This window comes from Cornus florida, unplaced genomic scaffold (assembly GCF_030987335.1).
Source record: "Cornus florida cultivar Cherokee Brave unplaced genomic scaffold, ASM3098733v1 CherokeeBrave_3.0.0_Hap2_Chr10, whole genome shotgun sequence".
Lineage (NCBI taxonomy): Eukaryota > Viridiplantae > Streptophyta > Magnoliopsida > Cornales > Cornaceae > Cornus > Cornus florida.
In genome coordinates this window covers 88700718-88726251 of record NW_026775580.1, presented here as the reverse complement: position 1 = coordinate 88726251, position 25534 = coordinate 88700718, and the positions used below count along the sequence as shown (strand labels likewise).

Genomic DNA, 25534 nt, shown 5'->3' with positions numbered 1-25534 from the left:
TTTTTTTTTTTTTACCATTCAATAAAATTGCATTAGAGACATTATGTTTGACCAAGAGAAAAGAAAAAGGTTGTTCTTTTTCTTTTTGATTTTTATAATGAAAAATCAACTCACATGTTAGTCGCTCCGAACTCGAGTATAAATATACGATGAATACATGAGCTCAAGGGTGAAGAAAGCAACTCGGACTTGGAAAATCTATGCGGTGTTTTCCTGCAAAAATAGATCCTCACAGCCATAGTAATTTTTTTTTCCCGGGTGTTTTGCCTTTTCAATAATTTATTGTGGTTGATCATGGATTCCTATTCTTTTTAGATTTTTAATTAATAAAAATTTATTCTTAATTTAAGAAAATTAAAATTTTCAAAGTTCTGATATTTTTAAGAAATATAAAAAATAGTCTTAATATTCCACAAAAAAGGTATTTTAATTTTATTTATATATATATATATATATATATATATATATATATCAATACTTTTTGAAAACCGTGCCAAAATTTTCTTCTGACGAAATGTTACTGTTTCAAATTTAGCCCATTTGAACCCATTAGTACAACAAGAAGGCCCAACTAAGAAAACTTATCTGGGTAGGATATATGGCCCCAAGAAGAAAGAAGGCCCAACCACTATGGTCCCCCAACCTTGATAGCCCAGCCCTATTACCCAAACAAAATACTGTACCTTATATCATGAAAAAAGAAAAAAAAAAAAAAAAAAAAAAGAAAAAAAAAAAGGGGGACAAAGAAGAGCTTAAAATTTTAATTTATGTTAAGATATATTTTATTTATTTATTCTTCTTGGGGTCAACTTAAACTAGAATAATTTGTTTCATAACATTTAGAATAGTTACATATATGGTGCCAATAGATTCAATACTGCAAAACATTACTTCTCTCTATTTGTTTGGTTAAGTGAGTGTATATTTTAATTTCTTTTTTATCACACTGGTAAAATATAAAAATTAAAATAACTAAAATATAAATATATATATATATATATATATATATATATATATAGTTTGACGGTTTTATATATGTAGTTTGAAGGTTTTATATTTTTAAATGTCATGCATAAAGCATGACGGTTCATATGTGTGAATGGGTGCCACAAAAGGACGGATATTAAGAAACGGGTTAATATGTGTGAATGATCCGAACTGGAGAATTTGTGTTTGCCAAGAACCAAAGAAAATTGGTCACCCCCTCGTTTATCTGGACGAGTGTCACACTTCCTCACTCGGGACTAATCTGGACGAGTGTCTTTGCACGCACTTCCTCGCTCGTTTGTTATAGATATATACATATTTTTTTCTCATAATCTACAAAAACTTAAAAACATAAAAACGGAAGAAAAGGAGGTAAGAAATAACATAGAGAGAGATATATATACACACGCACATATAGGTGTTTGGTTTCATCGTGCTAATAGCCTAATACAACTTGTAATTTGAGGTTTGAATTTGATAGGTAGAAATGGCGAGCTCGGCCGAGGTAACCCAGAGCGGTTCCAAAGATGTAGTTTCCGTGGAACTTCCTGCTCCTCCTGGTTGGAAGAAAAAGGTTTCTCTCTCTAAAACTCTCTCTCACACACATATATATATATATGCTACTTCAATTGTTTGAATTCATGTAATCTTTGTGCTCTAGGTTCACTATATTTGTGTGAATTGGACTGGGTTTGTTTGATTTTATGTAATTATGTGATTATAAGGTAGAATTTGATTCAGTTTGATGGTTTTGCAGCTAGGGCTTGGGGGCCAAATTTATAATTTTGGTGAATGTGAATGGTTACGATTTTGAAAATATGCTGCTTATTTGGGGATTCTTTGTTTTGAAATTTTTGGGTCATTCTAAGTTTATTGTTTTAAATTCTTAAAAACAGTGGAAGACTGGGAAGCATAATGATTTTCGTAGGGTTTGTCTGAGAGGGGTCCGTATACCATATACCAATAGCAGTTATCTTTTCTCATACTTCTTAGTTTATTATGCTTTTTGTTCTCAGAACGGTCCGCTGTAATTGGCGGCCTAACAAATGAAAGCTACTATATATGTTGATATTGCCCTTTCTTGCTATATGTTAAAAGGGATAATGTTTGGAACTGTAGCTGGAAAATGGTAGAATGAGAGTATGTCATCTATGAAAATGGAGAGTTTCTTCCTTTCTTCTGTGTACTTATATGTTATTGTGGGCTTGTACTCTATGGAATTCCTGATAGTCCAACTTACTGTGAGTACTTAAGGTATGTAAACTACTGGTGTCACACTTTTTAGAAACCTCACTGGAAATTTGAAATGGTGTAAAACACTATCCTAAGGCCACCTTTCCTGACCTTAGTAGAGAATAGACTATGTCTTTAACCAATCTGTATCTCTTGTATTAACTGATAGCATTTTTTTCAGTCTTTAGAGGAGCAGACCATCCCAAGGATGAAGCTGTATTCTACGTTCCTTCTTCTCTTTTACATCTTCTTTTTTCTTCCACTTGTTAGCTTCTATGTTACACAGGCTCTTCTAAATACTGTGAAGCACCCATGTTGAACAAACAACAATTAAATATGATTGTCAGATAAGCGTGTAACATGTCTGATTGGACAGGCACATAGCAAATCTGATAATCCAAGATTGTTATACAATTTCACATAGAACTCTCTTATTATGTTGATTTTGTTACATTATTGCTTCAACATGAATAGCCCTTGTTGAAAATTTTATATTACATAAAAACAGAATTTTTTCTTTAAAATGAAAGAAGGATATTAACAATATGAATATTAAGTCATAATCCAAGTGTATTCGGCTTTGAGGATGTAGTAAATCCAACGCTTGGGATACATGCGTAAGTTTCTCTAGCATGGAACATCTATATTAGTATGGTATCTGAGCCAAAATCAATCTCGAGTTAATGATATACCGCTTGGGCCCCATCCTCCAACGAATCCCTTTGCTGCATTATTAGTTCTTATGAAGTAGTTAAAGTTAGTTACTATTGCACCCAGTGATTACTGAACCTTTGTTTCTATATGGCAAGTAGAATACTCTCCGATAATAGGAGGGACATCTTCTTCTTCTTCTTCCTCAAATAACTGCAATTGTGTATGCAGTTATTTGAGGGTTTGAATCTCTTTGAAAGCCATAACATTTTTTTTTTAGTGATTCGGCTTTGATAACCTTTAAGTGGCTGTTTGGGTTTCTTAACTTGCACTCTTGCTTTATTGGTGGAGTTTGAGTGGGTGAGTTTCCCATTAAATCAGATTTGAGATGTGGTTTGTGTTTGGTGATGTTTTCTCATGTTTTAGATGAAACATTAAGCTACTGAACTCTTAAAAGACACTAGCCATCAAATTTTTAAGAGGTACTTGTAACCTTTTTTTCTTTATCTATGACACAGTGCTCTAATGTGTTTGATGGCTTGTGCACAAGGTTTTCTGATGGATTACTTTTTAGAGTGACTGTTGCTTAAACATTCAAATTCATGTACAAGTGGCTCGTACAAGGTTTTTTTGAATTTCTTTAAAGTGCAATTTGAAAGAAAATGACCGTCTTTTGATGGGTGCTTAGCAAGGGCGGATCTAGGATTTCTCGTTGGGGTGGGCTAATATTAAACATAAATGATTTGTCCTAATTTTTTTTTTTCTCTGGTGGCCCATCATCCATGGGCTTATTTGGTTTGGGCCTTTATTTTAGTATGGTGGCTGAGTTGACTTGGGCTTGATTGGGTGGGCTAATACTATTAATATTTTATTTTATTTTATTTTATTTTTTATTTTTTTATTTATTTTTTTGGGTTGGGCTAATATTAGTATGGTAAATTTATTTATTTATTTTTTTAGGTGGGCTAGGCCCACCCCTCCATCCGCCTTTGGTGCTTAGTTGGATGATTCAATATTCAACTTAAATTCATTTTGGTAGTATTTTAGTTGTTGTAATTTCATGTTTTATGAAATTTTTAGCATCACCTTGTACATTTCCATATGCTTTCCAGTGATAATTGCTTGATGATTGTTCTTGGTGTACATGGATAGCTGACAGGTCTTCTTGAAATCTGATTATAGGTGGTTAATTTTAGGGTAATTTATGTAGACCTTCCCTATGGTTTGTCATAATTACACGGACCTCCCTTGTGGTTTGGGAATTTACTCGGACCTCCCCTAACAATGAAAATATCCTACATGGACCTTCCTTTTGTTAGAGTCAATGTCAGTCAAGGACGGAATGTGTTGACATCATGTACAAATTTTATTTAAAATCCCCATAATACCCTTGTCCCTACCAATTGATATATATATATATACATATATATATATATATATATATATGATATTATATATATACACACAACCGTTGTGAGAAGGAACGGCCTATTTTTTGTTCATTATTAGGGCTCAAATCTGGGAGCTGCTCTCCATTCTTCAACCGTGATTGAGTTCATCTATCTGGAAATCAAGTCTTCTGGGTAAGTTTTGGAAAAGATGATGAAGAAGATTGTTTGAAGAATTTGAAGAAAAACGATGAAGATGGAGAAGACTTCATTTGCAACTTAGGGCTTAAACCTTTGGGTACATTTTGTTCATCTACAAATCAAGTCTTGTGGGGATACGTTTTGGAGAAGAAGAATCAGATTGTGTGAAGAATTTGAAGAAAAACGACGAATATGGAAAATACTTCATTTGCAACTTTGGGCTCAAAATTTTAGGTACGTTTTTGGAGGATTTTATATACAAATTAAAGGTTGAATTTTGGGTTACAGGTTAGTGGGGTTTGTTCTTGAAATTAGGGCTTAAATATCTGGATTTTCCTTTTTGAAAACATGTCTACAAGTATAAAGGGAAAAGCTTCGAGCTTGGGTGATTTAAGGTACAGGGATCTGTATTGCAAATGTAAATCAAAATCTTTAATTAAGGTCTCAAGTTTTAATGATTATAACAATAAGGGGAAGTTGTATTATGTTTGTCTAACTAGAATTTGTGGCGTTTGGGAATGGTGCAATCCAATCAGTTGCATTACCGAGGAAGTGGTGGACTTTGCTACAACATGTAACCAAGAAGATGAATTTGCTGAGATTATGGTACATGTTGTTGAGATAAGTTCTGAGACTGCTGAGCTAAGGTTTAAGATTGGTGAGATAAGGTTTGAAATTGGTGAGCTAAGGTCTGAGATTGGTGAGCTAAGGTCTGAGATTGGTGAGATAAGGTTTGAAATTGGTGAGCTAAGGTTTGAAATTGGTGAGATAAGGTCTCAATTTGCAATGTTTGAAAAAACCCTTGGACTCATGAAGCTGCTTATCAATGCATGTCTAATGGTTTCATTTTTCTCAGTTCTGATTACATTAATAGGTTGATGTCTTGTATTCTTTCTTTTGTTTCTTGTTGTATAGTGAAGGTATGCATTCATTACTTCTGTTTTGTTATCAATGAATGAATGTGGTGTACCAAAAAAATCTATAGTTTCTTAATGGAATTAATTATTCTTAGACCTATATGACTATTGCATTGACAAACAGCCATTGACAACATACCAATACTTGTTATCAACTTTGCAAATTCATTTTGAATAACAACCATCAATTGTCCACAAAACATACCATACAAACAAAGAAAGCCAAAAAACATACCATATCGTTTAGCATTAAAATTCAGAGTATTACATTTAGTTTAGTAAGTCAGTTGTCTAAAAGCTATACCAACCCAAAAAAATAAGCTATACCAACTTCAAAAACAAGATATACCAAGTCCAAAGCTCTGTCAATCCCCAACTCCAAAAAATAAGCAATTTCAACTTCAAAATCTATGTCAATCCCCAACTCCATAAAATCCACAAAACTATACCATATACCTGTCAATTCCCCACAAAGCAATTCCTTCTTTTTGGACAACTGACTTACCATATACCTGTCAATTCCCTATAAAGTACTTAAATAACAAAATAAGTAAAGTGTCATAATAAGTTTCATAAACTGTCATAATAATATATTAAACTAGATTATGGCTGCATCTTCAAGCTTGGTTGATCTTTCCTGTGCCTCCTCCACCTTAGTTGGTCCTCCCAGTGTCTCTTCCAGCTTGGTTGGTCCTTCCAGTGCCTCTTCTAACTTGAAATTTTACTGCATTGCCTCTTCTTGGTTGATTTGAGCTTGCAGAGCCTTTTTCACCTTGGTTGGTGCTTGCAATGCCTCTTCCTACTTGATTTCAGCTTGCAGACCCTCTTCCAGCTTGGTTGGTGCTTGCAATGCCTCTTCTTCCATCTTGCAATACGTGCATTCCTCATTATCTGTGATTACAAGGAAAACAAAGTTAGTTTGTCAGTTAAGAAAGACATTAGGTAAACATGTTGTGTAAAACTTGTTAAGTTATACTTGTTGTGTAAAAGTTGAACTTTGACACCCACATTGAGTAGTTGTTGTAGGCCTCATCACTAGTTATTACAATGAAAATAAAGTTAGTCTACTTAAGAAATATATTAGGAAGTAGAAACAATATCACAAGTTATACCTCTTCTGTAAAACTTGAACTTCCACTTCCAACTTGACTAGTTGGTGATGTACTTGTATGTCCCTGCAAGCTCTTATATAGTGTCAAACAATGTCACAAGTTAAAGGGCATTAGGTCATGACTAATATTAAAAATCAGTTACCTATTTTGGTGGACTTATTTTGCATGTTCTCTTGTTGTGCTCATAGTCTTCACACATTGAGCATTATAGGGATTTTCTCTTTCTAGCATCACTAGTTGCAGCTGTAAGCTCATCTTCATCTCTTTTCCTGGCTTTTTTTGGTCTGCCAGGCTTTTTCCTTGGAACTGGAGCTTCTACAGGGTTACAATGCACAAGAGTTCACAATCTCTAATTAGGTACTGGGTAAATCATACTAGAATGAGTTCTCATGTATGTTTCATTATAGAAACATGGATCATAGAACTATTCAATAGCTGCTCTTTTGTGTGTTATGGATGCAGTTGCATGTTTGCATGGGATGCTAGAAATCTGCCATCCTCTACAATCACATAACCTTAATCTAAGCTTGACTATATGTTTTCCTTCCTCATTTATAACTTCATAAGCATCCTGCTCTGCTGGGGTAACAGTACATGATATAGACTCATCAATCAATTTGTTCAATTTTTTCCTAATGTTTGGGGTCACTAATCCTGCCCAAGCACTGCCTTTTTTGGCCCTCATTTGAAGTCTGCTCATCAATTTGTTCCTAATACCATTAAGCAGTTCTAAAATATGTTTAGACCTAAGCTTTTCAACCCAATTGTTAATGACTCACTAAAATTATTAGTGACATGGTCACTCTTCACCTGCTCAGAAAATGCATGTTTTGACCAATTGCACGCATCTATTCTTAAGACTCAATTAAAAGCTGAGTTGACACCTCTCTCATTTGCCTCATTAAATGTGTAATCATTATAGGCTCTAGCTGCCTTCCAAAAATAAGACTTCAAAAGCAAACCTGGATACTTCTTTTTGAAGTTATTATATAGATGTCTGCAACATAACCTATAGGTTGCGTGTGGGAAAACAATCCTCAGTGCTTGTTCAAGACCTTAAGCACAAGTAAAAACAAAAATTAGATATAGAAATTACATGTAAAAAATTAAATAAAACCATTGTGTGGGCTATAGCAGACAGGAGCACACCACCATAAGGGGTCTTTAGGTTACAACCATCCAATCCAATGAATTCCCTGCAACCATTCTTGAATTCATATTGCATAGCTTCTAAAGACATAAAAATCCTTTTAAATGTTATATTAGGCAAATCCCTCTCAAGCTTCATGATACTACCAGGATTTAGATTTGTTTCATTAGCAAACTTAGGAAGCAAAGTGTATGCTTCCCCATGGTTTTCCTCTAACTCATCCATAACTTTCCTTTTAGCTCTGTATAGCTGCATGTGTCTTGCATCAACTTTGAATTGGTTCATTACTGTTGCATGCAATGAATCTAGTGGAACCCCTGGATTGTCTTTTATACTCTGTCCAAGTTTTTTAGCAATCCATGTGGATGTTGCATCCCTCACAGTGCCACTCCTCACACAATTGTGTGGACCTCTAATTGTTTTGAGTTGATAAGTTACTTTATTTACCAAACGGAAAACATGTACCCTCCATGGACACCCCTCAGCTGCACATCTGACAGTCATTCTTTGCTTCTCATTTTTAATTCTTTTTACATTACATCCCTCTTTGACACAAAAATCAACCAAAATATCCCTAAAATGGTTCACATTGAGAAATAAATGACCTTTTTGTAACTTAATCTTTCCATCCAAACCTCTCTCAAATGGAATTCCATTCATACAATTTGAAAATGACCAAGCCCTTACTGTCTCAAATATCTTTTGTTCAACATTTATCTCAAACTCTTCTTCTTCCACATCCTCTTTGTCCACATACAAGTCATTATCAGATTCAGTACTAGCATCATCTCCAGATTCATAGTCTGACATACCATCCTCACTATGGTTCTTTTCTTCCTCCACATTCCTATTCCCATCATCATTGTGAACTGGATTCTTCCCCTTCCCACTATTTTCCCATTCCTCGTCTTCATAACTGAACCCAAATATATCATTATCATCTTCCAAATCATACTCATCCTCAGGCTGTCCTCCATTGCTCTCATTTACATTGGTGTCATTGTCATTCAAATTAGTGTCATCATTGTCATTTACATTGGTCTCATTTCTCTCACATTACTGGCATCATTGTTGTTCACATTTGTCTCATTATCATCCAGGTTACTATCATCAAAGTTCCTATCATCAAAATCCTTGATCTCAATTGAGCTAAATTCAGAACTTACATCAGTGACAACCTTGTCAATATACAAGTCTATCAATCTCTTACTAGCATTTAATTTAAACATCTCTAACACATCTTTGTCTCCATCCACAGGCATTCTAGCAGAAGACACAGGAACAACACAATACAAATACAGTGACAAAGGGACAGTAGGTGGAATATGAGATAAAGCTACTTATGTTACATCTTTAACAAGATCAAAGATACTATAAAAATTTGGATCCACACCAGTTATAAAAGTTAGGTTCCTCTTGTAGTGAACATCAATATCATGAATTGATTCCATTACTGTAACAATTAAAATTGTAAAAAAACAAATAATAAACAAAAATTAAACAAAATTTACCCCAAACAATGAACTGAACAACTACCCCAAAATTAGATAGAATTGCAATTATAATAATAATAAACAGAAACCCTAAACTAAATATACAGTAATAAAAAAATAGAAACCCTAAACTAATAAGAAACATCGAAACCCTTAACTCAGAGCACTTCAATGTTGCAGATCTTGTAGAAATTTTCACATACCTTTAACTCAGAGCACTTTAATGCCGCAGATCAGTAGGTTAGAGTTCCAGTTGTATTCATGCGATGTCGCGCAAACCCTAACTCATTTTTTGCAAAAATGAACTTGGATTTGATGCCAAATATGGGAAGCAAAATCGTTTGTTGATGCGATCTTTGGTAAATCCTTCTCTCTCTATCAATGCGAACTTTGGGTTTGGCAGAGCACATATAATCTCTCTCTTTCTCTTAAAGTGTTGAAATGATAGAAAACCCTAACTTACACGATTTCATATTGCTAAGGCATATGAAGGGACGTCAGTTTTGGGAACAGAGGTACACATTGATGGCAATTTTCCCTCCAAAACTATATGTAAAAGGCAGCTGTGTATAACTGACGCAGTGACGTCATGCTTAGTCAATAGCATATGGATACTTTAGTAATTTCATATGGCAATGTGAGGGTATTTCTGTAAATTTGACAGGTCCGTTAGTGTATTTGACGGTCCATCACACAGAAGGGAGGTCCACGTAGCATATTTTCATTGTTCGGGTTGGTCTAAGTAAATCCCCAAACCATAGGGGAGGTCCGTGTAATTATGGCAAATTATAGGGGAGGTTTGTATAATTTACCCATAATTTTATGTTTTATGGTATCGTTTGGTGTCTTATTAGTGTGTCAGTTGGCAGCTGTTAGAGGAAGAGTGGGGAGGGGAGCTGAGGTAGTAGTTGTGACCAAGGTCGAGGTAAGAGGAGAATTTTGAAGGTGTACTTACTGTGAGAATGAGAGCTATAACATTGCCAATTATTGTGATTTGGTTGGTAAACCATGGGCTTCTTGTGATAATCACACTGTTTATCCAAGACTAGTACATTGCAGCAGCATGTGAGTGCTTCTACTTCTTCATTCAGTGCCTCTACAAGTGATAATTTTGTTCTTTCCATTGAGAAGTGTAGTGCCTTAGTTCAAAAGACACATCATATGTCTATTAATATTGTAGTAGTGACCTTTAGTCATCCAGATAAAACCAAAATTGTAAATAAAAGAAATATACCTAATAAATTCATAAACCTAATAATCTAATTCTATGGAAAGAAATCCTAAATTTAAATTTAGAACCCTAATAAAAGATTTTTTTCTTTTGATCTCTATCTTTCTTTTCCCTGTGCCTGAAGCAAGTGAGAAGCATGTGTGGTGCATTGACTTCTTGTTCTCCATTAAAATATGTTTTCATTTCACAAGTGAAAGCAAACTCGAGTACAAACATGGAGAAACTAGAAAGTTAGTGTATCAAACCAAGATAATAAGTCATCTACTGGTATACATACATGTTTTTTTTTATACGGCATTGCCACAATGGAAAACTTTGGAGGGCATAATACCATCTTGAGAAATTAAAGTTCATTCTGTGCGAGCTTGCTTAGAAAAAGGATGGCAAAGTCACATATACCTTTCCTTGAAAATGATTAGAGAAGATACCGTCTTCACTTGTAGTATTTTTTCGGGCTTTTTGGGTGGCCATTTTGTATCTGGCATGTGTATTCTAATAGTCCTAATTATTAATGGGAGAGTAACATTGAAGGAAAACAAAGGGAAGGATGTTTGGAATTATATTTTGTGAGTTTGAGATATTACTTCTAGTGATGAAACTTTAATATTGAAACTCTCAATGAAATAATTTATTTCTGATTTGGTTCAGTAAGTCAATACATTCTGAGTAGCATCAAAACACCTGAGTGCTAATGAGGTTGTGAAATTCCCAGTCTCCTTTTTCAAGAAAAAAGAAGAAGAAAAGAATAAAACAATATATTTTAAGCACCATGTACCAGTTAAAGTTTACTGAAGAGGGAACATGAAGTGCCCCATGCATCATTCCCATGCTTTACTGTTGATATTTGAGTTCTTTTATAGATATTGTGTATCCATGTTAATGCATCTTATCAGTAAGGATACCCAAGCACTATGGTCCAGGCTTAAGCTTCATGTCTCAGTGATCTTTGTGTGGTGGGGCTTCCCAAAGAGTTGGAGGAAGGAGGGCAAAGAGTGAAAAGACTCAAATTCAGGTAATGATCGATTGAAGTTCCATCGGGAGAATCTCACATAAAATGGAATTTCATGGTGTGATCATTATAGCCGACATCTTATTATTGATAATGCTTACCCTGCTCTGTGGATGAGATTGAAAAATATATGTGCTTACTTATGTAGAAGTTAAATTACTAGAGTATGCGAAGGGAAAGAGTCAAAACATTTTTCTGGTAAGGTTCCATGGGGGTAGTCCTATAACTTATTTTGTTGCAAATTTTGCATCCCTTAATTGATTTTGTTTTTTAAGTGGTTTGCTCCTTTACAGTCTTAATAGATCAAGAGCTTCGCCATGACAATTGTCCATCCCAAGGTGAACATCAATGAGGTGCTAGAAAAGAGACCTTCGCAACTTCCTTTGCAGCACCAACTGATTTTGGTTGGAAGAGCTTGCCTACTTCATTGGGGATTTGTTGGATGGTGCTTTCTTGAATTTTCCTCATCTAGATTTCTACTTCAATGAGTTGTGGAAGGGAAAAATTATATGGTGATATTTTGGCTCTTATTTGGTAAATCTGGGTTGAAAGGACAATGGGATTTAATTGCATAAGTTGGGTCATATGAAAGTGGTCTGGTGATAGTCCAATACGGTTCATCTCCATGTAGTTTTTTCACTAACGAGTTTGACTGGCTCCCTTTTTTTCCACCTAATTAGAGACCAGAAAAGAATGAAGGCAAAGACAGTGATGATGATCAATTAGAGACCATAAAAGATTTGGAAGATAGGTGGCAAGATTCGGAAATATTGTGAGGATCCAAAGACGAACCCAAAAAATTAAGAGTTGAGTATATTGATGACATCACATCCACAGGAATGGTACTGTTACAGTGTCTGACCATATATAAGGCTCTAATGTACACCGACGTTACAGAAAGGTGACTAATAGACAATAAATGTATAGGTGATGATTTGAGACTATTATGAAGAGTAAATATGAACTATATGTCAAAAACAAATCCTATGCCTCAACACTCAAGATTGAATTTTATGATGTGTCAGTAAAAATACACACTATTTTGTCATATAATGCACAGATAGAGCACAAAATTGAATATTTTTCTATTCAATTTGTTATTAAAACTACTAAAAGAGACATTCGAATGACTAAATATAGATACCAGGAGGTCTCTTTGGAATGACTAATGGTTGCTCGCTTGATTTGGAATAGTGTAATAGTAATATGTTCGATCTAAAACCTGAAGCAGCTCTATCTAATAACTTCTAATTGAGATATGAAAACACACTAGGTTGCACAAAAATAAAGTCGTTTTTCCATCAATCCAAAGCCTAGAAAAGGTTTTATAAGATTAAAAAGGTCCGTTGAGCTCCGTGTTGCTATGTCATAATAGATCTGAACACTTGCCCTGGATCAACTTCCAGATCATGATTGCTCTAGTGAATAACTAAAGAAAACAGATAGATGAAGAATTTATTTCTGATAAAATCATATTGTAAGTTAATCTAAGACCACTGTATCTATTACCAATATTCTTTTGGATTTCCTCTTATTGTTTTGGCACCTTGAACTTGGATTAATCATTCTTTTGAACTGGTGCGTTGGTCTAGGTTGCACATGGCAAGGCCATCTCAGACAGCTTCCTTTTATAATGAATCTTCAATCAATTTAACTTTAAACTTCCTAATGCTCATGTCATTACCAATTCTGCAGTCAAATTACACTGTGAGAGGATTAGCATATTGTTTTGATTCCTTTGAGAAATTATTAATGGTATCATTCCTCACATCCATTTGAAGCTCCACTTTGAGTTTGTTGGATTTCAAGGAGTGTGTTGCACAGTCATTGTTGTGCTTCGTTTAGGTTCGAATGCAAGTTCTTTGTTCCCTGTTCCATAGATTCTTATAGAAATTGGCCATGTTTATTTTGTCTTGCTAATAAGAACCAATTACTATGGAGTGTAGGTCGTGAGTTTAATTTCTCATTCACTAAAGGAAGAAGAAAAAACATCTATGAATGATTTAATTCTCTTGATCCTCACCGCATTCTGATATAAGACAGGGTAGCTTAATAAGGGAATCTTATAAATGTCGAGTGCACAAGGCAGGCTCTAAACTATTTATTCAATAGGCAGGATTATCCAAATCCTTTACATTTTTATGTCCTTTCTTGAATATCATCTGTTTATCAGTGAATTTAATTCCACTCTGTTGACTCTGTCTTAGATCTTCCACTCTAATTCGTTATGGCAATGTGAAGTATCAATAACAATATTTGCATGCTCGTGGGAATTATATTCTTTTATCAAAAGGATTCAGTTGTATAACCCCAAGCTTTATGTTTCTGTGCAGTTCATGCCCAAGAAAGGAGGGACCCCTAAGAAGAATGAGATCATATTTGCATCCCCAACAGGAGAGGAGTTCTCTAACAAAAGGCAGTTGGAACAGTATCTGAAATCACACCCCGGCGGTCCAGCTATATCAGAGTTCGATTGGGGAACAGGTGAAACCCCAAGGAGATCAGCCAGGATCAGTGAGAAGGCAAAGGCAATTTCACCACCAGATAGTGAGTCCCCGAAGAAACGAAGCAGGAAATCTTCTGCGAAAAAGGATATTAAAGAAAAAGAAGTTTCCCCTGAAGAAACTGAGGTGGTGAAAGAAGTTCACATGCAAGATGTAGAAAAAACTGAAAAGGATAATGCAGGTCCAGAAATTGAGAAGGATGAGGTGGTGAAAGAAGTTCACATGCAAGAGGTAGAGAAAACTGAAATGGACAACGCAGATCCAGAAATTGAGAAGGATGATGTGAAGAAAAATAAAAATGCGACCGAAGATACAGACGGCAAATCAGAAGATGCTCCTGAAGAAGCCAAGGTTGGCCAAAATGTTGAAATGCCTACTGATTCTGAAGAACACAAGAAGAACGCAAAAGGAGAACTGGGAGATTCAAAAGAGACCAGAGTTGGGCAAATAGCTGATGTTTCTGAAGCAACTCAAAGTGATAAAGGGAAAATGGAGGATGTGCAGGCTCAAGAAAAGGAGCAGCAAACACCAGCTGAGGCAGAGAAAGAGAATGGCTCTGGGCAACAGGACAAAACAGATGCAGGCATAACCGGGGAAAAGAAGTACGAAGTGGAAGGACAGGAGGAGAAGCATGAAAGCGGTGTCTTTGGCTGTGAAGGTGAAACTGAAGAGAAAGCAGCAGCGAATGGAAATAACGCCAAAAAAAATAATGTGATGGACCATGATATGAGCAACAAAGCCGAGGGAGAAACGATCGAGAATGGCAGCCTCAGCAACAAGGCCAGTGAGGTCAACCCTTGAGTTATCATATAGTAGTAGAATGACTTGATACTTCTCTCAAACCTTTCTGACCTTCATAGGTTTGTGGGTTCCTTCAGATGAGTAGTATTGTCTGTTGTTATAATAATATTCTGATTGTCCATGGAAAAAAGTATGTAAAATAATAGATTAGGCCTGCTGGAGCTTTTGTTATATTGAGGGGACATGTAGTGTGCAGAGATCTTTGTAATCACTATCTTAGATCATAGTTTAGGCCTCCAATTCCACAGCTTTTGTTGCATTGGAGGGACTTGTAGCTTGCAGAGATCTATGTAATTTATGTTGTCAAAACTGTTATTGCAATAAGTGCTTACGTATGCAATTACTGATCCTATGAACTCATATTCTGGTTCTTTCTGGGGTTTTTCTCTCATTTTTTATTTTATTATTATTATTTTTTCTTTTCTTTTTTCGCCCTTCATGTATTTAGGTTCTCTCATGTTAATGGCCTTTGGTTTGGTTGAGAAAAATGAGAAATGATATTTGGAAATGCTAGCTAGTGCCCCATAATTTATCCTCATTCTTTCAATCTTTCAGGCAACCAAGTCGAGAGAAAATTATGGGCCTAAATTGGCAAAGTCCAATAATCTGAGTTGGGTCTAATGGGAAAATTACTACTGGCCCATCAAATCTTATTTAGTTGTATGAATTGAAAAGAAATTAGTGTTCCACCAAATCCATCATTTTTATAACATTTATTTATTAAAAACTATTAAAAATTTGAACAATTTGAGTAATTCGAAAAAATTATTAAACCCGAAACAACATTACTCAAGGTTAAGATATAATGAATTGGATTTAGCCTTACTTGAAATATTATTATCAAAGCTCGTAATTTAATGACATTTTTTCAGTAAGAATTCAAGTCTCTAGTTATATGTTATTTGTCGAGATTTAAAAAATTCAAAAAAATAATAATAATAAGGCACGGTTCTACTTGCATGTTAAGAATGACTATGAAATGGGGTCAATGAACGATTGCCACCCTTACTTTTCTCCTCTTTACTTTTACATCATTCCCAACCTTTTTCTGGTTCCACAAATGTGTCACTTTATATATGTATATATGTATATGTATTCAACTACCCGGATTTGTAAAAGTAGATTCCTTTGCGTGTATTGTGGCAATTGGTTTTTGGAAAAAGCCATCCCATAATCTGGCTTTTGAATGTTTAATCAAACAAACCTTAATAAATATCACACACACCATGCATTTTCTCAAGCCAGCTCTAAAGACAATCCTTTTGAAGTCACATACACTAAATTACTAATACCACACCAAGTAAAGGTTCACTCTCAACACACACCCACAAAAGAAAGAAAGAAAGAAAGAAAGGGATATTTGGTCCAAACAAGAATAAGAACAACCAAAGTATCTTCACTTCCATTCTCATTTGTCTTCTTCTCCTTTTCTTTCTTTTTTTCTTTGCAACCAAATTATACTCATCATAACTTCAATTACTTCTTAATAATAATTAAGGGTAGTGATAGGTTTTTCAAACACAGGACCCTAAAAATCATTTCAAAACTAACGTGAGCATCTGCATTGCTCGATGCTTTTGAAAAAAGGTAACACCTGATTAGTATTATGATCACAATTGAGATAATATTTTAGTCGTTCAAGTCTAGACTATTCAAAGAGTAATTTGATCAATGTTATGAGATTAGTGACATTAAATAAATAAATGTATATGATTAAAACTTTATGTAGAAGGCTTTTTTCCTTTGGGTACTTTTGAAATTAAAAGGTGAAAAAGCTATACAAACAAACAATGAGACTTGAAAGAGAAAAGGTTAGGTGGAGGTATAGGTTGGAGATTCTTTCTTGCTAAGCTAGCTATTGCCAAATTTCAACTTAAACAAACAAATCAATCATTAAACAAAACACACAAAAATTGGGTTACACACATCCTTAATAATGGAGAAAGTATATTCTAAAATAAGTATATAGATATGATTAAATATATGGGTATGTATCTTATTGTCCTACTATAACTAACAATCACAATCGATCTTGAGACGTTGATAATAATAATAATAAAATATTTGTAATTTAATCATCTCTAAAGTTTGATTGTTAATTTTGATTTTTCTCCTTTGAGAAGGAAAAAGAAAAGGAATGCTTTTGGAGGTTGAGATGCTGCTATCTGCAATTTAAGAATATTCTTAGCAAATTGGAGGTCTCAAGTTGGTGCACTTGTAAAATAGAATCATAATGTTAGGTCTGTTCTCATAAATAAAGTATGTAATATGCCCACTAATTAAACCAACTAATAAAGTTTTTGTTTTTGTTTTTGTTTAAATATAAATATAAATTGAATTAAAACCATTTTATGAATTGAACTAATAAGGCTTTATCAAACAAGAATAATTTTTTTATTTATTCATTTTTTTTAGAGAATAAAAGGAATTTCTAGGAGGAGTGGGACAAACACGTGAAAAAAAGCGAGTGAAACTTATTATAAAACAAAAAAAATAGCTTTCCCCTTCTTTTCATTATCAATGATCTTCCAACACGTATTCAAAAATATATTCTTTAAACAAGCAAGACAGGCCAATCAAATTAGAAAAAAATAACCATAAACAAAACAGTAATTTTAGCAGTGCTAACAATAAGTCAGTCAGTCTATGCACATCGAAAACTCCCTCCAGAAAACGACCGCCAAAACCCACCATTTACTCCGCTCCTCTCCGGCGACAGGTCGCCACCACTCACCGCCAGTATTCTGGAGAGAGAGCTCATATATATATATACACACATATATATATAATAATAGATGAGGAAGGAAAGTTGTGCTTTTTTAGAGAGAGAAAGTAAAGGGAATTTTTAATAATTCTTATGGGATTTAGTAGCGATAGCAAGCCTTGTATCGGAGGAATCGCTGGGAGTTCGATCGTCCTACGTCCGATGCAATGAAAGTTTCTTCTCGTTTCTTCGTTCAATTCATTCTCTTGCTCTCTGTTTTCTCAACTCCAAACGGTACTTTACTGTTCTTCATTTACACTTTTTGAACTGTACTTTTCTTTTAATTCATTGTGGTTTGATATGATCCTGCCAGTATATGGAGTTTTCACTACTATCAACTTCAATTTATTACAAAATTTACCAAATTGGATAGTTGTAGATCAAGATCATTAATTGGTTCTGTGTGCATTTAAATGTGTGTGTGTATATATATATATGTATGACTTTCCAACAAACTAAAAAAAAAGAAGTATATATAAATATGTATGTATAACTACTTTTATGTGGGGGTAAGTGTCATGCTTATGTTATGTAACTAGTTCAAAAAATTTATTTGATATATTTTTCATTATATATTTGGAATTTCTATTGTGAATGTTACTTCTTTTGATTCCATTATTTGAGAGGATTTTGATGAAATCTTTCTAATTCAAACGAGTCCATCCCTTAAGCCTGTGTTTGTACTGAATAATTTGCAGACTTGCCTGTTAAATTCTTAACTTTGTGATCAATTTTGTTGCTTTATCAAAATTTAATTTGCACAATCACCTGCAACATTTATAACATTGCGTTTTCCTCCGATTCCAATTCCGATTCCGATTCCAAGGCACCAATTCATGTGTGCTTCTTATTGTTTACTCTCATGGAAGAACAGTCTTCTGTTCTCTTGCATGTTGCAAATACATCTGTTTAATGGAGGCAATTTTGTTCTTTTATCCAGAAGTTCTGATAGTTGAAGCATTCACTGGAACTTATGGAATAAATTACGGGAGAATTGCTGATAACATCCCCTCTCCTGATGAAGTTGTTACACTACTCAAAGCCGCAAAGATAAAGAATGTACGAATTTATGATGCGGATCACAGTGTCCTCAAGGCATTTAGCGGAACTGGGCTTGATTTAGTGGTGGGACTTCCTAACGAATACTTGAAAGACATGAGTACTAATGCAGATCATGCCCTGACTTGGGTCAAAGAAAATGTGGAGGCATTCCTTCCTCAGACACGCATCCGTGGGATTGCTATAGGAAATGAAGTATTGGGAGGGGGTGATCAAGGAAACTGGGAAGCTTTGATGGGTGCTGTTAAAAACGTTTACAATGCTACAAAAGAGCTTCGGTTAGCCGATGTAGTTCAGCTTTCCACTGCACATTCACAAGCAGTTTTTGCTAATTCTTACCCTCCATCTTCGTGTATTTTCAAAGACACTGTCGTTCAATACATGAAGCCACTGATGGAGTTCTTCTCACAGATTGGATCTCCTTTCTGTTTAAATGCTTACCCATTTTTGGCCTATATGGGTAATCCAGATGAAATTGAAATAAATTATGCACTTTTCAAGTCCAACAAGGGAATCTATGATCCAAAAACCGATCTGCGTTATGATAACATGCTTGATGCTCAGATTGATGCAGCCTATGCTGCTTTGGAAGATGCTGGATTCAAAAAGATGGAAGTTATTGTTACGGAGACAGGTTGGGCTTCTCATGGAGATCAAAGTGAAGCTGCAGCCACTGCTGACAATGCAAGGACTTACAACTTTAACTTGCGTAAAAGGCTTGCCAAGAAGAAGGGAACCCCATTGAGGCCAAAGACTACATTGAAGGCATATGTTTTTGCGATATTTAATGAGAATTTGAAGCCTGGTCCCGGTTCTGAGAGGAATTTTGGACTGTTTAAAGCTGATGGGAGCATTTCATATGATATTGGATTTGATGGACTGAAATCTTCATCTGCAGCTTCATCTTTTGGTTCTTTGAAGGTATGAGGCTCATTAAGCACTTTGGAATATCTCATTTTAATTGCAAAATCTTTTTTTCTTGTAATACTTTATATTAAAAAAGCTATGATATTGGTGAGATTCAGAAAATTGTTGAAGACATGTTGGGACTTGGGACTAACATTGGGGAGTGACTCCAATGTATGGGGGAAGTATGAAAAGGAAAATTACATCTAGACACACACAGTATTCACAAATCGAAGGAATGAAAATTTCTCTTAGCTTACGTGTTGAATGATTTGTATAAACATAATCCTCGATAATTTGTCTGTTATGATTTAAAAGACCATTCGAAATCTATGAAAATTATACTGCTACGCTCTTTTAATTTCACCAAAGGAGGCAAAAAGGAGCAGTTCTGATAGACAATTGTTTTGTAGATATGGATTTATAAATTTACTCACAAGGGTTGTAGTCTATTGGTGCTTCTACACCTTTTAAAGTACAAGATAGTAAGATAGTAAGTGGGTTTCAACTAGAAAAAATAAATAAATTTACTGCCTATACAGAATATCAGTAGCCAAGGCAAATAACTCCGGAATGTCCTAAGAACGAACATGGATGTCATAGCTTGCGAAAATGCATTTATTGGATTTTGGATAGATAGAGAGTTTGCTTAAATTCTTTCTTAACACATGCAACCTATATAGGGGGTCATCCTATTTTTACTTATTAAATGATCAAAGATGTATCCCGTTAAGCAGACAGCACCCAAAAAATAAAACAGTTGAAAGATCTTCAGTGAATTGCTTCCCGAGAAACATTTTTGCTGACTCAATCATTCAATGTATTAATGAAGTGAGATGATGGTGCAGCTTTTCACCAGACTGCCAAGCAAAGTCTACGCACATCAGATCTCTTTGAGAAGCAGTGGAAAACAAATTCAGACATTTGTGCAACTACAACAACCAAACCTTTTCCCAATTACTTGGGGAAATTCAGACATTTGCGCCCGAAGGATAAATTCCTGCACCAAATTACTAGTAAAATGTCATGTATATTACCTACATGCAACAACAAAAATCTCTCTTTCTTGAATGCATCTTATTTCTCTATAAGCCCTTCCCTTGACCTCCCCCAATGGATCTTCTTCATTTCCACATCACCACCCACTCACCCAGTGATTCACTGCACTATTTTTCTCCAGATGTTTTATATATAGATTTCTTTTTCTCGAACCAAATCTTATTAGAACAAATTTTCCATATATAAAAACCCAAGGAAAATTGAACACTTTTGACTATTCAACCTCATTTGAGGTGCTGCCTAGATTTGTATGTTTATTGTGTGCCTACTATTATCAGTCCCTATGGCACTGTCTAAGAATGGAAGTGGTGTGATAAAATAAGGGTTTCGATCAAGGAGAGGACTTGGGGAATAAACACCTGCAAACACTCGCGCATGTAATATTTATTTATTGCCATGTTCTCAATTTGTCCTGGTCCCGTTTTGAAGAACAATATAGACATTTTGATGGCTTTTTCCTGCAACCTCATCTCAGGAACATGGCACAAAGAAAATCGGTCTAGTTTGAGTGGATATATGAAGATATATTTGGTTCTGAGATGCAATCCTGTTTTCACCAATCACCTTTATACAAGTTCTCCTTTACTCCTGCTGATACATTCTTTTGTTGGTCTCACCTGGTGCTTTGGGGCTAATTAGAATTGAAAATAGCAATCAATAATGTCATTACATTTTCTTCATCTGGTGCATTGGAATTTGAGGTATCTTATGTTGTGGAACATTCATGGAACTGATATCTTTTCTCCAGTAGGAAATGTTTTGCCAAACTAGTTTATTGGGATCCTTGTTTGCTTTTATAGAAATTAATGTCAGAAGTTTCTCCATGAGGAATAAGATTATCTGTTTTTCACAAATGACTCGAGCACCATTTTATTAAGAACATGCAACTACACTTGGGAATTGAAGAAATCTATCAATCATTGTTGTTTGGCAATTTCCATGATGAAATGTGTGCGCTTAGCATGAAGAAGTGCAAGAACGTTTTGTAAACTCTCCAATCAATTAGAACTGAAACGAACTAGGTATCATTAATGACTTATGAAACATAGTTTTTCACATTTCTCAATTATTGACATGTTTTTTTTTTTTTCGTTATATATATATATATATATAAACTCAAGCTAATTGGAATCAGTTTTTTCTTTTTTTTCTAAAAAAAAGAAAGAAATTTTTTTAGTGATTTGGTTGTTATACGTTCTGTTGTTTACTTTGCAGATCATGCATTTCTTGTGCTTGTAGTTTCTTTATCATATCCGTTATGCTACTTTAAAACAATAAATCTGTAGTCCAGCAGTGAAATTCAAGTGCCCAGTAAAAAAAAATGAAGTGTGCCTTCCTTCGTAAGTGATATTATTGTTTCTATATTGGCTTTATATTATTGATTTTAATTTTATACTTCATTACAATTTACAAGTTAATGCACTTCCTGATGCCTTGGTTGTGCATCTTAAATATAATTTGGGACATTGACATTTTGACTTTTTTTTAGGTCAGTGACTTTTATTGTGGAATATTTTTTCATGAATAACTTTACAGGCATTAATATTTTACTTTATTAATTTTTAGATAGAATAGTCCTTACCTTTCCCACTTGTTCATCTTAGTACACTGATTGGCATGGTTCGAACACATCAAAGCACATTCACTCATGAGAGGAATTTTTTCTAGACAAGTGAAGATTTTGGAGTTGGTATTGTTCCATAAACCTAGCATTGCTAGACAAATGGAATTTTTTTCTAGACAAATGGAAATTTTCACATAATGGTGGAATTAACCTTGAGAATTGTGTCTGGAATATCAATTTTTAACGAACGAGAAGCCTTGCAGAAAAAGACTTGTCATGGTAACAGCCTTGTATTTTTGCTGGTGATTTTACTCTGCTTATTCTGTGTGCACTTGCTGATGGATAAACAAGCATTTTATCTTGTGATCTGTTGGACTTTTCTATAAAGATTTATGTAATGTTATATGACAGCAAAAGTAATCCTTCAAAAACTTCAAATCTCAAACTAAAATTGAGCCCATCCTCACCAAGTCTTAGAAACTCTTGGAATTAATTTACTTCGAGTATTCAAATCTCACTATAGTCCAGTACAGTAGGTTTAGTTTGATGGAAAACTGCATAATATTTCGTTTTGGTTTGCCAACTTTGTGCGGTTGGTTGGTTGAAGTATCATTGTCAATAAACAGTGCAGAATTCAAATTTTCTTTTTCATTGCCAATATCTAGAGAACTTGTAAATACTACAGGTTTTTAACTCGCATTTGGAGAAATGCTAAAATTGTTTCACTTAATTCTCATCCTTGTCAAGATAGTGATCAGGGGTTGGTGTAGAAGTGCTTCCTACTTCCATTTTATAGCTTAACTAGATCCTTTACTCGTAAATCTTATTCTTTAGGGTCCATAAACTGCCAGTGCCTATATACATATTTTTTCAATGTTTCACACGCATACAAAGATGCCCTTCGATATTGGTCTTTTGATTATTCGAGAATATATTCCTGCTGTTATTAGGTGAAGTTAAATTGTAGTGAAGAGTGTCGTGATTGAATTTTTTTTAGCCAAAGTAGAAACTTTCTTCTGCTAATGTTGGTTTAAAAATACCAAGACCGGTAGAAGAAAGAAAAGAGTGTGTTTTGTAAATACTCATAACCTCATTCATGGCACTTTTGAGGTGTTATGACACCTTCACTTTTTTCTTTTTCTTTTTTATATATATTTTATTAATTTGCTATATCACAGGATATTGGAGGTCGAGGTTGGTCTGGGTTCTACTCCTTGGCGTCAATGGTCTGTGCTTCACTGCTGCTTCTACTTTTAAGACCATGACAATACAAGTTTTGAGGCACACACACTACTATGTGTTCAACACCAGATTAGCATTCAGAAGCAACACAGTAGTTCTAGGTTTGGTACCGTTCCAATGTCACATTTCGGTGCATCATCAATTCTTGTTACTTGAGATATGCATGCTAGAAATTGCTGATTATATTTTGATTTCAGCAATATATATTAGTTTCGTCCCAAATATATCTGTGATTATTTTTAGTGTTCTCTCATTCAAGGTTCCTGCGCTACATTCATTTCACAATTCGTGTATGAGTCTCGGCTTGAGCTCGCGTGCAGCAGTTGAAGTTACTTCAGTGTTTTAACTTTGTCATGGAGGTAACTGACATGTTGCTGCAATTGTTAGGTCCTTATATCAATAACAGAGCATGAAAGTGTCGGTAAATATATGCTTCACGTGACATTTAAGATATAACTAATCTTATACTAATATGCCATAAGATATTTGTAACATGCTAGAGATAACTAATTAAATATTCAACTAGATATTTAATTAAACATGCAAATTAAAACAATAAAATAATAATAATAAATAAAAAAACCTGAACCGAGGCTAGTATTGGATACTATGTCTTTAAGACATATTCGTCCCGCTATGGTGCTAACGGACTCAGTGGCGTCTATCTCTCAGGATACAACGGTTTACATCTACCAGTAACAGCACTACAAACTCGTGGATACGGCGAGCCTTCTCCGTGTAATACTCTCTCTGACTAAAAAAATACATCTATACTATATAAATGCTAAATTGGATGTAATCCGAACCAAATGGTTCGGACCAATCTTAATATGGCTCGATGAAATTGGATTAGGGTCTAAGTGGTTCGGGCCACTTAACCTATAGTTTAAACTCACTTGGGTTGGGTTCAAGTCTAGAGAGGGAGATAGAAGAAAATGAAATGAACCATTTGCAAATAATCCAAAGGAGGATATTTATAGGCAACAAGGTGTCTTTTCGAGTGGGTGTGTCTCTTCATCATTGGACACAACCATATATATATATGTGTGTGTGTGTGTGTGTTTCTTCACATTGGACATATCCACTCTAATTGGTTGCAATGGTTCACATGGTGTCTGTTCACCAATGACATATCAACTCCAATAGGTTGCAATGGTTTACATGAACAGTTATGTCTGTTGGTTTTGAGTTGCAACCCTTTAGAAACAGATACAACTCTTTGAAAAACAGATGTAACCCTTTAGAAATAGATGCAACCATTTAGGAAAAAAACTTACTTTTAATTTAAATTCAAAAACCAACCACCTATTTAAATAAGCCTAGCCCAAAATTAAAGGCCCAATCCAAGATTCCATTTAGTAAAAAAAAAAAATTGGACTTTAAAATTAGGCCGAAGCCCAAGCCGAAGCCGAAGCCCAAGCCCAAGCCCAAGCCCAAATTTGGCTTATTTAAATTTCAATTGGTTTTAACATTTTTTTCATATGGGACAAACACTTCCCACATTTTGCATGCTAGAAATTGCTGATTATATTTTGATTTCAGCAATATATATTAGTTTCGTCCCAAATATATCTGTGATTATTTTTAGTGTTCTCTCATTCAAGGTTCCTGCGCTACATTCATTTCACAATTCGTGTATGAGTCTCGGCTTGAGCTCGCGTGCAGCAGTTGAAGTTACTTCAGTGTTTTAACTTTGTCATGGAGGTAACTGACATGTTGCTGCAATTGTTAGGTCCTTATATCAATAACAGAGCATGAAAGTGTCGGTAAATATATGCTTCACGTGACATTTAAGATATAACTAATCCTATACTAATATGCCATAAGATATTTGTAACACGCTAGAAATAACTAATTAAATATTCAACTAGATATTTAATTAAACATGCAAATTAAAACAATAAAATAATAATAATAAATAAATAAACCTGAACCGAGGCTAGTATTGGATACTATGTCTTTAAGACATATTCGCCCCGCTATGGTGCTAACGGACTCGGTGGCGTCTATCTCTCAGGATACAACGGTTTACATCTACCAGTAACAGCACTACAAACTCGTGGATACGGCGAGCCTTCTCCGTGTAATACTCTTTCTGACTAAAAAAATACATCTATACTATATAAATGCTAAATTGGATGTAATCCGAACCAAATGGTTCGGACCAATCTTAATATGGCTCGATGAAATTGGATTAGGGTCTAAGTGGTTCGGGCCACTTAACCTATAGTTTAAACTCACTTGGGTTGGGTTCAAGTCTAGA

The 25534-nt window shown here is 34.7% G+C and overlaps 2 protein-coding genes across 5 annotated transcripts; both read left to right on the top strand.

Moving 5' to 3' along the window:
• The first annotated feature begins 1145 nt into the window (after positions 1-1145).
• Positions 1146-15048, top strand: LOC132279889 (methyl-CpG-binding domain-containing protein 11-like). Of its 3 annotated transcripts, XM_059781943.1 has the most exons (3): positions 1146-1359; positions 1469-1561; positions 13706-15048. In XM_059781943.1, the coding sequence occupies exons 2-3, from the start codon at positions 1475-1477 to the stop codon at positions 14675-14677; spliced, it is 1059 nt and encodes a 352-aa protein (XP_059637926.1). In that variant the 5' UTR covers positions 1146-1359; positions 1469-1474; the 3' UTR covers positions 14678-15048. The 3 variants fall into 3 exon arrangements, with proteins under 3 accessions (XP_059637926.1, XP_059637925.1, XP_059637927.1); XM_059781942.1 differs by having other exon boundaries at positions 1146-1561; XM_059781944.1 differs by lacking the exons at positions 1146-1359; positions 1469-1561 and adding an exon at positions 11232-11375.
• Positions 15049-17207: 2159 nt separating this feature from the next.
• LOC132279888 (glucan endo-1,3-beta-glucosidase 11-like) lies at positions 17208-23542 on the top strand. 2 transcript variants are annotated; one of them, XM_059781939.1, is made up of 3 exons: positions 17208-17675; positions 18382-19421; positions 20255-21559. In XM_059781939.1, exons 1-3 carry the CDS (start codon positions 17609-17611, stop codon positions 20474-20476), a joined length of 1329 nt encoding a protein of 442 aa, XP_059637922.1. In that variant the 5' UTR covers positions 17208-17608; the 3' UTR covers positions 20477-21559. The 2 variants fall into 2 exon arrangements, with proteins under 2 accessions (XP_059637922.1, XP_059637924.1); XM_059781941.1 differs by lacking the exon at positions 20255-21559 and adding an exon at positions 23208-23542 and having other exon boundaries at positions 17224-17675.
• Positions 23543-25534: the final 1992 nt, after the last annotated feature.

What these genes read in the sequence shown, in the direction of transcription:
- LOC132279889 (XM_059781943.1), top strand. Translation starts at nt 1,475, where the DNA reads ATGGCGAGCTCGGCCGAGGTAACCCAGAGCGGTTCCAAAGATGTAGTT. An exon ending in CTCCTGGTTGGAAGAAAAAG is followed by an intron (nt 1,562 to 13,705) that starts GTTTCTCTCTCT and finishes GTTTCTGTGCAG; the next exon opens with TTCATGCCCAAGAAAGGAGG.
- LOC132279888 (XM_059781939.1), top strand. Translation starts at nt 17,609, where the DNA reads ATGAAAGTTTCTTCTCGTTTCTTCGTTCAATTCATTCTCTTGCTCTCT. An exon ending in TGTTTTCTCAACTCCAAACG is followed by an intron (nt 17,676 to 18,381) that starts GTACTTTACTGT and finishes TCTTTTATCCAG; the next exon opens with AAGTTCTGATAGTTGAAGCA. An exon ending in CATCTTTTGGTTCTTTGAAG is followed by an intron (nt 19,422 to 20,254) that starts GTATGAGGCTCA and finishes ATGATGGTGCAG; the next exon opens with CTTTTCACCAGACTGCCAAG.